At 45.3% G+C, this 14,142-nt stretch overlaps 1 protein-coding gene across 1 annotated transcript; it reads right to left on the bottom strand.

Annotated features, from left to right (window-relative positions):
• Positions 1-13,210: 13,210 nt before the first annotated feature.
• LOC136455283 (RING-H2 finger protein ATL39-like) lies at positions 13,211-13,642 on the bottom strand. Its single transcript, XM_066455378.1, has one exon. It carries the CDS (start codon positions 13,640-13,642, stop codon positions 13,211-13,213), a length of 432 nt encoding a protein of 143 aa, XP_066311475.1.
• Between the last annotated feature and the right edge of the window lie 500 nt (positions 13,643-14,142).

The raw sequence follows: 14,142 nt of genomic DNA, 5'->3' as shown, positions 1-14,142 counted from the left end.
ACGGTCTTAGAGGGATAATCGAGGCCGAGGCCAACCTCCTTGACTTCCTTTAACTTGGTGGAGGCACGAGGAGGCTCCAGCTCTGGGATCTCCATATCTTTGGCAGGCACCATCTTGACTTCGGTGACCACGCTAGCCATCTAGATGGAGAGGTCGGTAGCTTCGGTGAGGGCGAGACTCTCTATCTCGCAAGCGTAGGCGATGGTGAGGTTGGCCCACAGGGCCAAGACTCCAGCAGGCAAAGGCATCTTTAGCACTAGATAGGCATAGTGTGGCATGGCCATGAACTTGGCTAGAGCTGGCCAACCAAGTATGGCGTGGTAGGCAGTGTCAAAGTCTACGATGTAGAAGTTGATATGTTCGACGTGGTAGTTGCTTGCCATGCCAAACTGAACTGGTAGGGTAATCTCTCCAAGCGGTTTGGAGGCCCTGTCTGGCACCACACCCCAAAAGGTGGAGTCGAAACATGTGAGATTTGACAAACCGAGGCCCAGCTCTTTTAGGGCTCCGGCGAAGAGGAGATTCATAGCGCTCCCACCATCAACGAGCATTTTTCTGAAGAGCACCTTCTGTATGGTTGCATTGAGGACGAGGGGAAAACACCCTATGTAGGGAATATTCGCCCACTGGTTGGCCCTACTGAAGGTGATGGGGACCTCAGACCATGGGCGATAGATGGGGTTAGCGGTGGCGTCTTCCATAGTGATAGAGAGCACCCGTCGTGCGATGAGCTTTCGCTCTCTTCTGCTCTTAGTGGAGGTGAGGCCCCCGAAGATAGTGGCGACCACCTTATCATGGTCCTAAAAGGCATTGTTGTTGCCTCCAGGTGGTCGACGACCTCTAGCTCCATCGTTGGTGTCATCGTTGAGCCTCTTGTCCTAGAACTCCTTAGCCAAACCAATGCAGTCCTTCATCTTGTTTTTGGTGTTCTTATGAAGAGGACATGGGCCATCGAGGATCTTTTGGTACTGTTTGTCATAGTTGCGCTTGGCGCGAGGTTGACTGACGGTGGCGACGATGTGGTCTGGCCAGCAGTGGCGATTTTGGCCAGGCATGTGTCCTCATGTCCGATCATGGCTGCTGTCGTGATGGTAGCTACGGTCGTCGGGGCGGCGGTCGCTGTGGCATCGATCGTCGGGGCGGTCATCGTAGCGGTGAGACGGGTGATGAATGCCTACATCCTCGTTGAAGCGCACCTCGGCTTCCTCAGCATCAGCGTACTGGTTGGCCGTAGTGATCATCTCACCGATGCCGGTGGGCGGCTTGCAGTTGAATTTGGAGCGAAGCTCGCGATGGTGGAGTCCTCGGATAAAGGCAGTGATGACCTCAGCTTCCGTGATGTTGGGAATAGAGTTCCTCATCTCGGAGAAACATCGGATGTAGCTACGGAGGAGCTTGGATGGCTTTTGGTTGATGCGGCTGAGATCATGCTTGGTGCCTGGTCGAGTACACGTGGCCATATAGTTGTTGGTGAAGACTTTCTTCAGCTCTTCCCAGGATCCGATGGAGTCCGGCGCAAGGCTGGTAAACCAGCTCATGGCAGGTGGCGTGAGCATGATGGGGAGATAATTCGCCATGATGCTGGTGTCTCCTCTAGCGGCACGGACAGCAGTGGTGTAAGCCTATAGCCACTGTGTCAGGTTCATTCTTCCTTCGTAGGGCTTGACCCCAGTGATCTTAAAACCACAAGGCCACCGAAGTGTTCGGAGTGCCCTTGTGAAAGCTGGAGGACCCTCAGGGTTGTCAACACCGTTGTCTACAGCGTTGCGGTCAGGGATAGGCTCGAGGGCTGAGTCTGGGTTACCGTACTCCTACTCGTACTCTAGGCGGTGACACACTTCGTCTTCATGGCGACCAAAGTGACGTTGCTCGATACGTTGTCGCGTATCCCGGAGGTTGCTGAGGTGCACTCGAGCGTCCTGTTCGACCTCCTGGTCGTGTTGGCGATGGTGTTCGGCGTGATGGCCCCTGGATCCCCCCTAGAGAGGTAGCGACTGGTCGGCGAAACATCTTTGACTGGGGCGGCGATTGGATCTTAGCGTAGCTGATTGGTGAATCATGCTTGTAGAGCACGAAGGTCTCCGATCCTCGTGAATCTTGTTGACCTGACAGTGAGCCGTGTTAAGCATGGCGGCAACCTTGGCGAGCTTGGGCGTTTGAGGGAAATGAGCGAGCTCATTGGTGGCTACTACCAGATTGGTGCTTGGAGTCTTGAAGACATCGTGTCCGTCAACATGGAGAAATTCTTCGTCGAGGTCGTGGTGGAGCAGGAGCGGTCTTCCTTATGAATCAAGCCGATTATTCCGAGCAGCCTCGGCCCTCGTAATGGCTGCCTCGTTTTCTCGGCGCTACGCGCGGTTGACATTCTGGTTCTCCCAAGCAACGCGCTCCTCCTTGGTTTCGCCATTCCAAGGAGGGCTGTCGATGCTGACGTTGAAGATTGCACCACCCCGGAAGGGTGGAAGGAGCAGTTGCTCGAAGAAGGTTTCGGCGGGGGTCTCCATAGAGCCCTAAGACTCGAAGCCTGGAGTTTCTTCCGAGATGGTCTAGAGGGGCACCCCAGGGCCTCGGCCTAAGTGTAGCATGTTGACGGCTGGCGGAAGCTAGACGGTGACCTAGTCAGCGAGTGGATGGGCGCATTCCACCTGGTCGGTGAGTTTGCCCCTCAGGGCGTGTTGGTAAATGGTGGCGGCGTTGGTGAACCCGAAGGGTAGGGCCATAACCCCTGTAGTTTCCTGAGTAGCCTCTGATAGATCTAGATCAGAGGATGGTCGGCGCTGAACCAGAGTGTCTAGAGCCAATTCGGCGATAGAGAGACAATCAGCAAGCTTCAGTCCGACCTGATCAATGGATTCGATCAGATCATCGTTGTTGATCTGCCTCCTCTGGTAGCGAGGAAGCGGGCGGCGAGTTGTTGCTGAAGGAGACCTCAGAATCGGCTTCGAGATCGGATCTCCAGTTGCAGGTGCGGGGGTGGTCGGTGCAGAACCGATCTGCACCGGCTCGAGGAGCTCTCCGACTCCGTCAGCATTGATGACCCACGAGATGGATCCGACCGTGAAGATCTGGCCGGGCTGCGGAAGGGATGAAGAGCCTACGGAAAAAGCCATCTTGTTTGACAAGGAAATAGCACGCACACCCCTATCTGGCGCGCCAACTGTCGATAGAATATCGTCGGTAGTTCTCCGAGGGGTATCCCACAAAGGTAGATTGATCGGCAGAGGAGCATGAGATCAAGAACAAGAAGGCAGCAGAGACACACGAGTTAGATAGGTTTAGGTCATAAGTATGATGTAATACCCTACTCCTGTGGTTTGTTGGTTTGTATTAGCTATCATATGATATTGCGTGAATTTAGAGGGGTCCTTGCCCGCCTTATATAGTCCGGGGAGCTGGGTTACAAATCGGTTAGATCTGAGAGATAATCGGAAAGTAATAACTGATTATAGGAATCTTGTGATCATACATATCCTAACAGATCTCATAGTATCTTCAGGATATCTTCCTGGTGTCTTGCGGGAGGCGCCGAGCAGAGTCGTGCCTCGTAAGACTTTATCTTGTGGGTTGGGCCACCCCTGGGGGCGCAGCCCATGTGGTCTGCTGTGGGTATCTGAGGTCGTACCCCCCACAATTGCTCATTAACTAACTTTTTAATGAGAGTGCTTGCATAAGCCTTTGAAGAACCAGTAAACTGACTCTTCACCTTTTTGAGATAATCGGTGGTGGTGATACATTCTGGGATTGAACCCCTTATCGGATCCTCAATAGTGTCCTTAATCACCATCAAAGACTTGTGGTTTGAACTGTCCCACTTCGCACGATCAAGATCATACTTCATTCTCACTTCAGCGTGGTCACGCTGCCCAATAGCAAAAGCTACATCGGTCTCATTTTTTGTCCTCATTGGGTCCACAGGCTCAGTGGGATACGGAGAGATAAATGCTAGATCATTGTCTGAGAGCGCAAATGCCATCTCAAGCTTCTCTCACCATGTGTTATAATTGCTTCAGTTGAGATATGAAATGGACGAGATAAACGTCATTGGGTTGTAGTCTGAAAACAACGTCAGAGAAAATGAGAAACATTTAATATAATAATTGCATGCCTCAATTTAATGTTGGTTAAAATTAAAACATACAATATTCTCCTACATTAATTCTACATCACTGTTGGACAGAAATAGAATTAATGCATAAAATCTCATGAACACAATTATAATATTGCCATTATCAACGTTGTCAGAAATATAGCAATATCATAAATTAACATAAATAAATATAACTACTCCTCTAATTTAAATTTTTCGTTGGTTCCAATCGAATTAGAGGATAAACATAATCATGATTTACTAAATAAAAATACCTGCTCTTCAAATTAAATCCTCCCGTTGATTCGAATTTAATTAGAAGATAATAAACATTAACTTTGCAGCGAAAACATGAAAAACTACTTTTTCAGAAGCATTATGTACTAATCTACTCTCTAAACAATATACACGTTGGTGCAAAATGAATAGAGATTTACACATGCAAAATTGAATAAAAACATCAAATAAATGCTTCTGAAAATTATAAATGAAAATCGTAAAGCATACTGTGTATTTGGGCCAGGTGAGCAGCAGCCCACGGCCCAGCAGCGAAAAACCCGAGGCCCAGCGGCGCCTCCCCCGCACCCAGGGCGCAACCTAGGCCTGGGCCAGGATTTCAGCTCCCCGCCTGGGCCGAAATCGGTTTGGTCGCTGCCAGCCGTCGGATGCGATCGGATGGACCTTCGTGCATTTCTTCGGATAAAAAAAACCCCAGACGGTCGTGCTCCCCTAGAACCCTAGCTCATTTGCTCCTCCCCCTTCTCTCTCTACGCCGCGGCAGCCGGCTCTCTTCCCTATCACCCAAAATCATGGCGGCCGGAGAGAAGATGGCAGCGCCGACCCGGTCCCCTCGCCGGTGCGCGTGCCCACCGTAGGGTGAGCGCGCCGCCGTTGAGTGATCTAGCGATGGCGCCCTGAGCGCGCGTGCATGGTTCGGTGGAGCGCCAGCGAGTCAGTCGCTCTTGTGAGCTTCCCGCGAGACGCCGATGCTCGTCGTCTTCATCATACGCAACGGTGATGGGGACGGCGGCGCTGGAAACCTGGGTAGGTTCTTTCACTCACCGTCCTTTCTCTAGCGTTAGGGTTTCATCTGAATCGTGAAAACGAATCACCTCCTTCTACTTTCTGCCCTGATCTAGATCTACACGCTAGTGTAGGCGACTGATACCATTGTTATAATGAGTGAATCGACCAGGTACAGATCTAGCGGTTGTACATGTCTATTCAAGATATAATGTCCTAGACTATGAACTGGAGCGAGAGAGGTCGAGAGGAAGAGGGGTAGGAATGCCTGACCATCAGTGGGCTTGGCGAAGCTGCTAGCCATCGCGCAGGTGGTGAGGTCGATGCAGTCCAGTGGTGTCGGTGAAGACGGGTGGCGGTGAAGGAGTAGCAGTGGAGTCTGGCGTCGGCGAAAGAGGAGTCGAGGAGGACGGTGGCAGTGACACTTCCCGTCACTGTCAGCACAACCCTCCCGATCGGACTAGGGTTAGGATGTTGGTGGGAAAAACGGCGGCTACGGTGAACCTCGTACCAAGTGCCCCGGTCCCACCTCCTTTTATTTGGCGCTATGCGACGGGAGCCACCAACCATGGCTCGGTTGGACGCGCCTGATCAGGGCGCGGGTCAAAGGTCCAACGCCCTGTTCGCTTGAGCTTATTCAGAACTACTTTTCAGTCATGGAACAGTGTTTTTCTCTCATAAAATTTTAGTATAAGCATCAGCATAAGTCAAATTTCAGTGACAGCCAACAGGGTGCAAATTGGCCGCATCCCTCGCGCAAGCATGTGATCTGATTCTGTTCATCGTTGCTGACAGCACTGCAACGTGGACCACGGGGAGTTTGTGGCGCTTTCAGCGTGCTTACTTAAGGCGCCCCAGATTTCAAGGAGCTTGGTACGCTGTTGACGACGAGCAGCACAGCTGCACATACAGGGACGAATTCCAGTTCCAGTGAGCTACCGTGTCCTCCTGATAGTGATAGGTCAGCTACGTGCGTGTAACTCTGTTATTACGCAGTCGGAGGCACTCTTGTGATAACCTGAACTAGGTTTCGCGAATAAAGAGAGAGTATTTCAGAACATCACATCGGAGGCTCGGAGTAAAGCTCATATCAGACAGAACTGAAGAACAAGCGTGACCTGTAAAGGTAGATGAAAAGGGCCAGAGCTCGAATGCCAATTTGGCGTGCCGAGCAAATCCTCAGCCAGTCAGCCATATCAGATATTCCCTTTTACCATGCTCGCCTGGCCCCGAGCAGCCCAAGCCTTCAGCCTGTTCGGCCGAAGTGAAACGACTGTAAATAATCAAAAATTTCTAATCGGAACAGTATTTTTCTCTCACACAAATTAGTCAGCAGTACTTCTTTACGAACCAGCAACGAACCAGCCCAGCCAAACGCTGCTTATCCTTTTATCGACTTGTTTCGATTTTGTGATTATCCAGACGGCATTCTAAGCAGCTTTCAGGACTCAGAGTGGCCTACATGTTGATTGTTTATTGCTGATAATCTCGGATTTGTCAACTTACGTCCCTTTCACTGAAAACTCAAGTGAACGTCATCGTCTTATCTCCCAAGGGATAAAAATACGAGCTTCTGGCGCCATTCAGAAAAAGTGCATCTGCTGCTGCAGCTGTATTCTGCAGTTGCAGAGTGTTTAGTTGGCGATTTTTGTTTTTTGGCGGAATAGTACTATAACACTTTCGTTGTTATTTTGCAATTAGTATCCAATCATAATTTAATTAGACTTAAAAGATTCGTCTCGTAAATTTCGTCTAAACTGTGTAATTAGTTTTATTTTTTATTTATATTTAATGCTTCATGCATGCCTCTATGGAAGACTGACTACAGCTGCAGCGGCAACTGCACATCATCTGCAAGACTGCGACCCTGTTTAGTTGCACTTCATTTTGTAAAATTTTTCAAGATTTTTCGTTACATCGAATCTTTGGACGTATGCATGAAGCATTAAATATAAATAAAAAATAAAACTAATTACACAGTTTAGACGAAATTCACGAGACGAATCTTTTAAGCCTAATTAGACTATGATTGGACACTAATTACTAAATAACAACGAAAACACTACTGTAACGTTTTGCCAAAAATTTTGACATCCAAACTGGCCCCAAGACGCTGAACACTGAAGGGTGTGTTTGACTTTACGTACTTTATGCGTATTATCCAGGAATAGTGTATCATGACTCGTCACTCATCAGGCGGTAGAGACAGGGAAGTAGACTTTTCTGGGTTTTGCGCATACCATCTGGGCCTGGTTTACTTCCTAAAAATTTTTACCTCAAATTATCACATCGAATTTTGCGACACATACATAAAGTATTAAATATAGACGAAAAAACTAATTGCACAGTTTGGTTAGAATCGCGAGACGAATGTTTTAAGACTAATTAGTCCATGATTAGCTATAAGTGCTACAGTAACTACCATGCACTAATGATAGATTAATTAGGCTTAATAAATTCGTATCGCGGTTTTCATGCGAGCTATGTAATTAGTTTTTTTATTAGTATCCGAAAACCCCTTCCGACATCCCCGAAACATCCGATGTGACATCCAAAAATCTTCATTTCGCGAACTAAACGTAGCCCTGGTTTTCTGGCATTCGCAGTTTTCTCGTTTCTGAGTTGCTTTATTATGGCTTGTTTAGGGGTGTTTGGTTTCTAAATGCACTTCTAAAATTTCTGTCACATCGAATGTTTAGACATATGTATGGAATATTAAATATAGACTAATTATGAAACTAATTATACAACTTGCGACTAATTTGCGAGACGAATCTTTTAAGGGTGCTACAGTAACATGTGCTAATGACATATTAATTAGGCTTAAAAAAATCATCTCGCAAATTAGCCTCCATCTATGTAATTGGTTTTGTAATTAATCTATATTTAATGCTCTTTATTAGTATCTAAATATTCAATATGACATGAATTTTAGAAGCGACTAAAGAACCAAACACCCCTTAGTTTGGGATGTAAAGTTTGGGCGTATCATATCAGGTGTCGCATAGGGTATTTGGATACTAATAAAAAAAATAAATTAAAGAATCCGTCACTAAATCACGAGACGAATTTATTAAGCCTAATTAATCCATCATTAGCACATACGTTACTGTAGCACTTTGTTGTCAAATCATTAACTAATTGGACTTAAAAGATTTATCTCGTAAATTAGTCACAATCTGTATAATGAGTTATTTTTTTTAGTTTATATTTAATACTATATATATGTGTCTAAACATTTCATGTGATAAGATGTAAAGTTTTTAGGCGAGAACTACGCAAGGGCTATATCATGCAGGTTTGACGCTCAGTACAGAACCAATAGTTCTACTGTTAAACCAAAATATATCTCCCTCGAGAGAAAAAAAAAAATCTAACATGTCAGCCATCCACACCTATCACGTGATTGACATTTGACAACAAACCATGGAGAATTGAGATAAAATACCAGGTGGAGCAGCGGATTGGGTAAGACCAAATGGTTATTGATTATGGCATGTTCGTTTTTCTTATAATTTATACTTTTTTACTTATATTTTTAATTGAAATAATATTTTTCTCTCACAATAAATCAGTCGAAACAGTATTTCAGCTTATTTTTTCAGCCAAGCGAACGTGACCTATGTAAGCTAGGACAGCCTAGTAATGGCATTCATTTTAAATCCTAGGCCCTAGCCGTTTTGCTAAAAAGCCATTGATAAAAGTATTGTTCGCTGATTTATTGTGAGAAAAAAATACTGTTTATTTACTAAAATAATACAGCTCATAAGACGGGTCCTTAAGGGCTATCCCAAGGCATCCATCTTGTGTTCTACATACTATCTACTACCTAATGATATACTGCTAGCAGGCTAGTTTATAAATTGTAATGGCAATCATTTTAAATGCTTGTTTAGTTCTCAAAATTTTGCAAAATTTTTCAAGATTCTTCGTCACATCGAATCTTTGGACGTATGCATGAAGCATTAAATATAAATAAAAAATAAAACTAATTACACAGTTTAGACGAAATTCACGAGACGAATCTTTTAAGCCTAATTAGATTATGATTGGACACTAATTGCCAAATAACAACGAAAATGCTATAATACCATTTCCCAAAAAAAATCGCCAACTAAACAAGGCCTAAATCTTAAGGGCCAGAGAATGAAACATTTGAGAAACTTAATGTTTATCGAGGAATGAAACTCTGAAGGCAATCTTGATTTGGCCTCGACACAAATCTCGCAACAATCGAATAGGAGTGGGAGAAAAGAAACAAGAGGAATCAATCAGCTATATTTTTTAACTATGAAACTGGTTTATAATAAGTATACGGATTTTGTACAGGTTCATAGAGAGAGAGGACAAGCCCCGTTCACGTGTCCTTAAATCCGGCTTGATCCGCTTCTTTTTTCATCCGGAACAGTGTTTTCTTCTCACAAATTCCTCCAGATTCCTCCAAATAGTAGAAAATAAACAAAAACAATTTTCAGAATTTATTTCCAAATAAATAGAGTCAAATACTACCATGACAAAACTAGCTACTCGGTGCTATTTGCATGGATCATCTTTACTAGTTTTTTCACTAAGCACAAAACCTAAATAACTTTTTTTATATAATTACACGCTCACCCTATGAATACATGTACGTAAACCTTAACTATATGATCATCTCCGAAGGACTGAGCTGGCAGATCTTAAGATTCATAAAGTCATCATATGCGTCTCGTTGTCGATAGGGACGTCACCTACCACTAAAAGCATAGCAACATTAAATCCTAGAATAAATTAAGAAAATACGACCACACGTGCCAATCAAGGACTTAACCCGGATGAATAGGTTCCACCATAAAAAACTCAACCAACTAATCTATTATCAGTTCGCAAATAACTTTTTTTTACTGTAATAAATAATATATACAGGGCCATAGAATTAGAATTCCTTTTAAACCGATAACTTTTCTGAAGTTTCTAGGGCCACCGGTGTGGTGGATAACAACAGCACAGTGCAGCCACAACATAACTCTTTGCCTATAGTGCTAGCCAAATCTGAAATGAGTCTTATATATTGGGTGCTGTTGTTGGAGATAGTTGTCCTAGAAGGCCGGAACTTTTATTTGTAATGTTCCAATTTGAAGAAAAGAAATGCTGAAATTTAGCTTATGCTAATGCTTATGTTGAAATGTTGTGAGAGAAAAATAATATTCTATGGTTGAAAAGTAGTACTGAATAAGCTCAAGCGAATAGGATGAAAGTTTAGAGATACAAAATACTATTCATATTTTATTTTTTTAATAAAACACAGGGACTTTTTTATGTCCTATAATTTATAATAAGTGAAAATGGTTCACTGTCATCTTGTAATGGAAAAAACAGGATGTTTGTCAGCGTATCTGTTTTTTTAGTGGATCTGAGCGTATTTGATGGCTCGATTTTTTTCCCCAATTGGACCCTTTTTAGAAAAATATTCACGTTTTCATCATGGGGCTCCCAGTGTCCAAAGTCAGATTTACGTGTAAACATAAATATTTTTTTTTAAAAAAATGGCCAAATTGCAAAAGATTCGATCTGATGGCCGGATCTGGATGGAGGTGATCCGGAGTCCCGACATGTTCTAACCAGCCCAGCGCCGTCTTGTCAGTCAGGCCTAGAGAATTGCTTGTATTTGTCTTATAAATCATGACTTATTAGTCAATGAATAATATTTTTCTCTCACACCAAATCAGTCAACAGTATTTTCAGCCATGGCTTATAAGCCAAATCAGCCCAAACGAACAGGGCCATAGTTTGTACGCTGCAGGGCCTATAAGAACGCTTATGTGTATTACTTCCGCTTCGTAAATGATTGTGATCCTATAGGTGTTATATCTAATCAAGCTATTTAAATTTGACTAAATTTCTAAAAAAATATAGACATTTATTATTCATATATATATAATATGAAAATATAATCCAAGTCAATCTAATTACGCTTATTTAGTATGATAGCTTAGTTTTTTTTTATACAAATTTGTTATAGCTACATCTTTTATATGGGATTATAAAAGAGTATGCAATTGGGCTTCAGTCGGGTAGAAAGCTTGTGTTGTTTCTACTTCTTTTACCTTTTCACAAGAGCATTGTTTTGTTACGAGTTTGTACATATTTCTTAGCACAATTTTTTTCGAAAATGCTTGCTATAGGGCATCCGGATGGACGGACCGGACTGCCCCGCCCCGCCCCGCCCGCAATGCACGCCGCACGCCCTAGTCCGCGCTGCCCACCGTGCCCCCACCCCTCCCCCTCGCCTAGAGACACGCCTCATGCCATGGTTTCGCTCCGTCCGTCGGCGAGGTGCCCGCGCCAGACCTCCACGCCGCCGCGAGCCCCCGCTCGAAATTGCGCCTCATGCCGCAGCTACGCTTCATCTGCCGACGAGAGATACCTACGTCGGACCTCCACGAGCTCCATGCGCCGCTGTCGACCTTCGCACTATCGCCGACCTCCGCGCCGTCACCAGCTCTATGCGCCGCCACTAACCTCCGTGCTACCGCGAGATCCATGCGCCGCCGTCGACCTCCGCGCCGGGCGTGGAGCTCCACAACGACGATCCTCCATTCGTCCTGGTAGCAAGGTGACATTGCGCTGAAAGTGCATGTTGCAAGCGTATGTTTTAAGTGCTTCAAATATTTCAAATGTATGTTGCAAGTTTTTATATCGATGTTGCAAAAGTAGATCGAAATGTTGCACATGTTGCAATGGCTATACACGTATGTTTCAAGTGTATATTTCAAATGTTTCGTCTGTTTCAGACGTATGTTGCAAGTGTTTCTTTTGGATGTTGCAAAAGTAGATCTGAATGTTGCATATATATTTATATGCAAGTGTTTCAAGTGTTTTCATACGTATATTGCAAGTGATCTTATCTGGATTTGCAATGTTTGCAATGGCTACACACATGTTTTTAAGTTTTTTCTGGTGTTTTGCATGTGTCTTAGACATATGTTGCAAGTGTTTCAGCTATTTCGGACATATGTTGCAAGTGTTTTATCTGAATGTTGCAAAGTAGATTGGATGTTGCATATGTTGAATCAGACCCACTTGCCGCAGCCGTCTGCTGCAGCTGCTGGGGCGCCGCCGTGCGGGCAGACGGTCCTCACATACTCTCGGGCGGTGCGGGAGACATCCTGGCGATGTGGGCACGCATAACGAGCCAGTACAGGAACATGGTGTAGGGAAACGGGCTAGTATGCGCCGGCGTTCATCCGGGCGCTAGCATCTCGGCAATTTTTTTCCTTCCCTGGCTACTAAACTGAAACCAATATTCCATATATTTGTGAATGTAAGGCATATAATGTTTTGTTAAGACAAGTCTTTGACTAATATATTTACTACTCTGTTGGTAATATAACTTTTGTGATCCAAATAAAAGTAGTGGTATTAGATTCGTGTTCCAAATCACTTATATTTATAATTAAAAGTTGGTATCATAAAAATGACATATTAATTGACCAGTTATTGGTTAAAAACTTTGTAATGAAACAAAAATTGCCTTTACATTCGCAGGGAACAGTACATAGGACGCGATAAGAGAAGCCACGTTGTGGCAAAAAATGATTCCCCCATAGGAGAGAGAAACATCCGAGCACTGATTTTTGCCACTACAACATGCGATGGTAGAAAACTTTCTTCTGTCCTCTACACCAAGAACCTGGATCTGTGGACGTTAAAATATGATTTGAGCCATTTGTTGGGGGTGGAATCCGCTCACCTGATTTTAAATTTTTTATTTGAGACTGGTTCGTATTTTTCTAAGTTTATTTTATGATTTATTGCGACAACGCTGTTCTAAGCTCGGCCCATGCAGACCAAGGAAAAAAAGATTAAAGGATAATTTTACGGTCTCACTGATATGCCAACACAATTGTGTGAAGAATAAATAGAACGTTGACCTATATAGGAACCTAATGCAGTACCGCTCCTTTCAACGCTACAATTAACTCCGTCATAAAGAGCCTCAGCGCACGCACACGAACATGTAAACCGCCGCACCGTGCGCGAGGACACCATGGCGCTTGCATGTCCACGCACCCACACCGTTCGATGGCCATGACCCCGGCCCGGCACAAACGGACCGGGTCACACCATGGCGTCGAGGATCTCGGTCCGCGACATGGCGACGGCAGCCCGGCACACGGGGCAGATCCACTTGCGCTGGAGCCACAGGCTGATGCAGTCCGCGTGGTATACGTGCCCGCACGGCCGCAGGCGCCGGCACCGGCCCCAGCTCGCGTCCGCAAGCCGCGCCTTGCAGATCGCGCACACATCCACGTCGCCGTCGCTCGGCGCCGGGCCCCGCTGGCCGGAGGCCCCACCCGGCTGTTGAGGGACGGCGACGACGACGTCGTCCTTGTTCTTGTTCAGCAGCGCTTCTTGCTTCCCTGCCGCGGACGAAACGCCGCCGCCGCCCTTCGCGCTTCCCGCGCCATCCTGGCAATGGCGCACGACCAAGAAGATGGAGCAGAACACCACGAGACCTGCGAGGACGCCTAGAAATATCGCACCAGCCATTGGTGATCGGATGTTCCCGTGTTGCGCAGCAAGATGTGCGGTTAGATGCGGCAAGATGAGAAACAGGCTACGGTTTCGGTTAAGTCTGTCATTACGATTTCGAATTCTCAATAGTCAATACGATCCAATAAATCTTTTCATCGAGGACAGTAAATAGACTCGGTTAAGTAATCGGATTCCATGGCAAGGGCTCCTCTGCAGATTCGATTCAAATTTTAGTCCGAAAAGGAGAACGAAACAAATTACAAAACGTTAGGACGCCCCCAACAATCTCTTTTGGAGCTAGTTAACGTTAGAATCTCACTGACATGGAAGAGAGAATGCGCGCACTAAAGAAACATGATACTAGCGATGGATTTCGCTAGACGATTTTTCAATTTGTGTGCCCAAGAGCACTTGGCACAACAAGCGAGAGCCTACCCCTCTGTGTCCTTCCCTCCACTCATCTTCCTCAGGGTGAGAGCACTTGGCACAACAAGCGAGAGCCTTCCCCTTTGTGT

Source organism: Miscanthus floridulus, chromosome 5 (assembly GCF_019320115.1).
Source record: "Miscanthus floridulus cultivar M001 chromosome 5, ASM1932011v1, whole genome shotgun sequence".
Taxonomy (NCBI): domain Eukaryota; kingdom Viridiplantae; phylum Streptophyta; class Magnoliopsida; order Poales; family Poaceae; genus Miscanthus; species Miscanthus floridulus.
This window is presented reverse-complemented; position numbering and strand designations above follow the sequence as displayed.

Bases quoted from the DNA above. Each gene is read 5' to 3' on its own strand.
- LOC136455283 (XM_066455378.1), bottom strand. From the start codon at position 13,642: ATGGCTGGTGCGATATTTCTAGGCGTCCTCGCAGGTCTCGTGGTGTTC.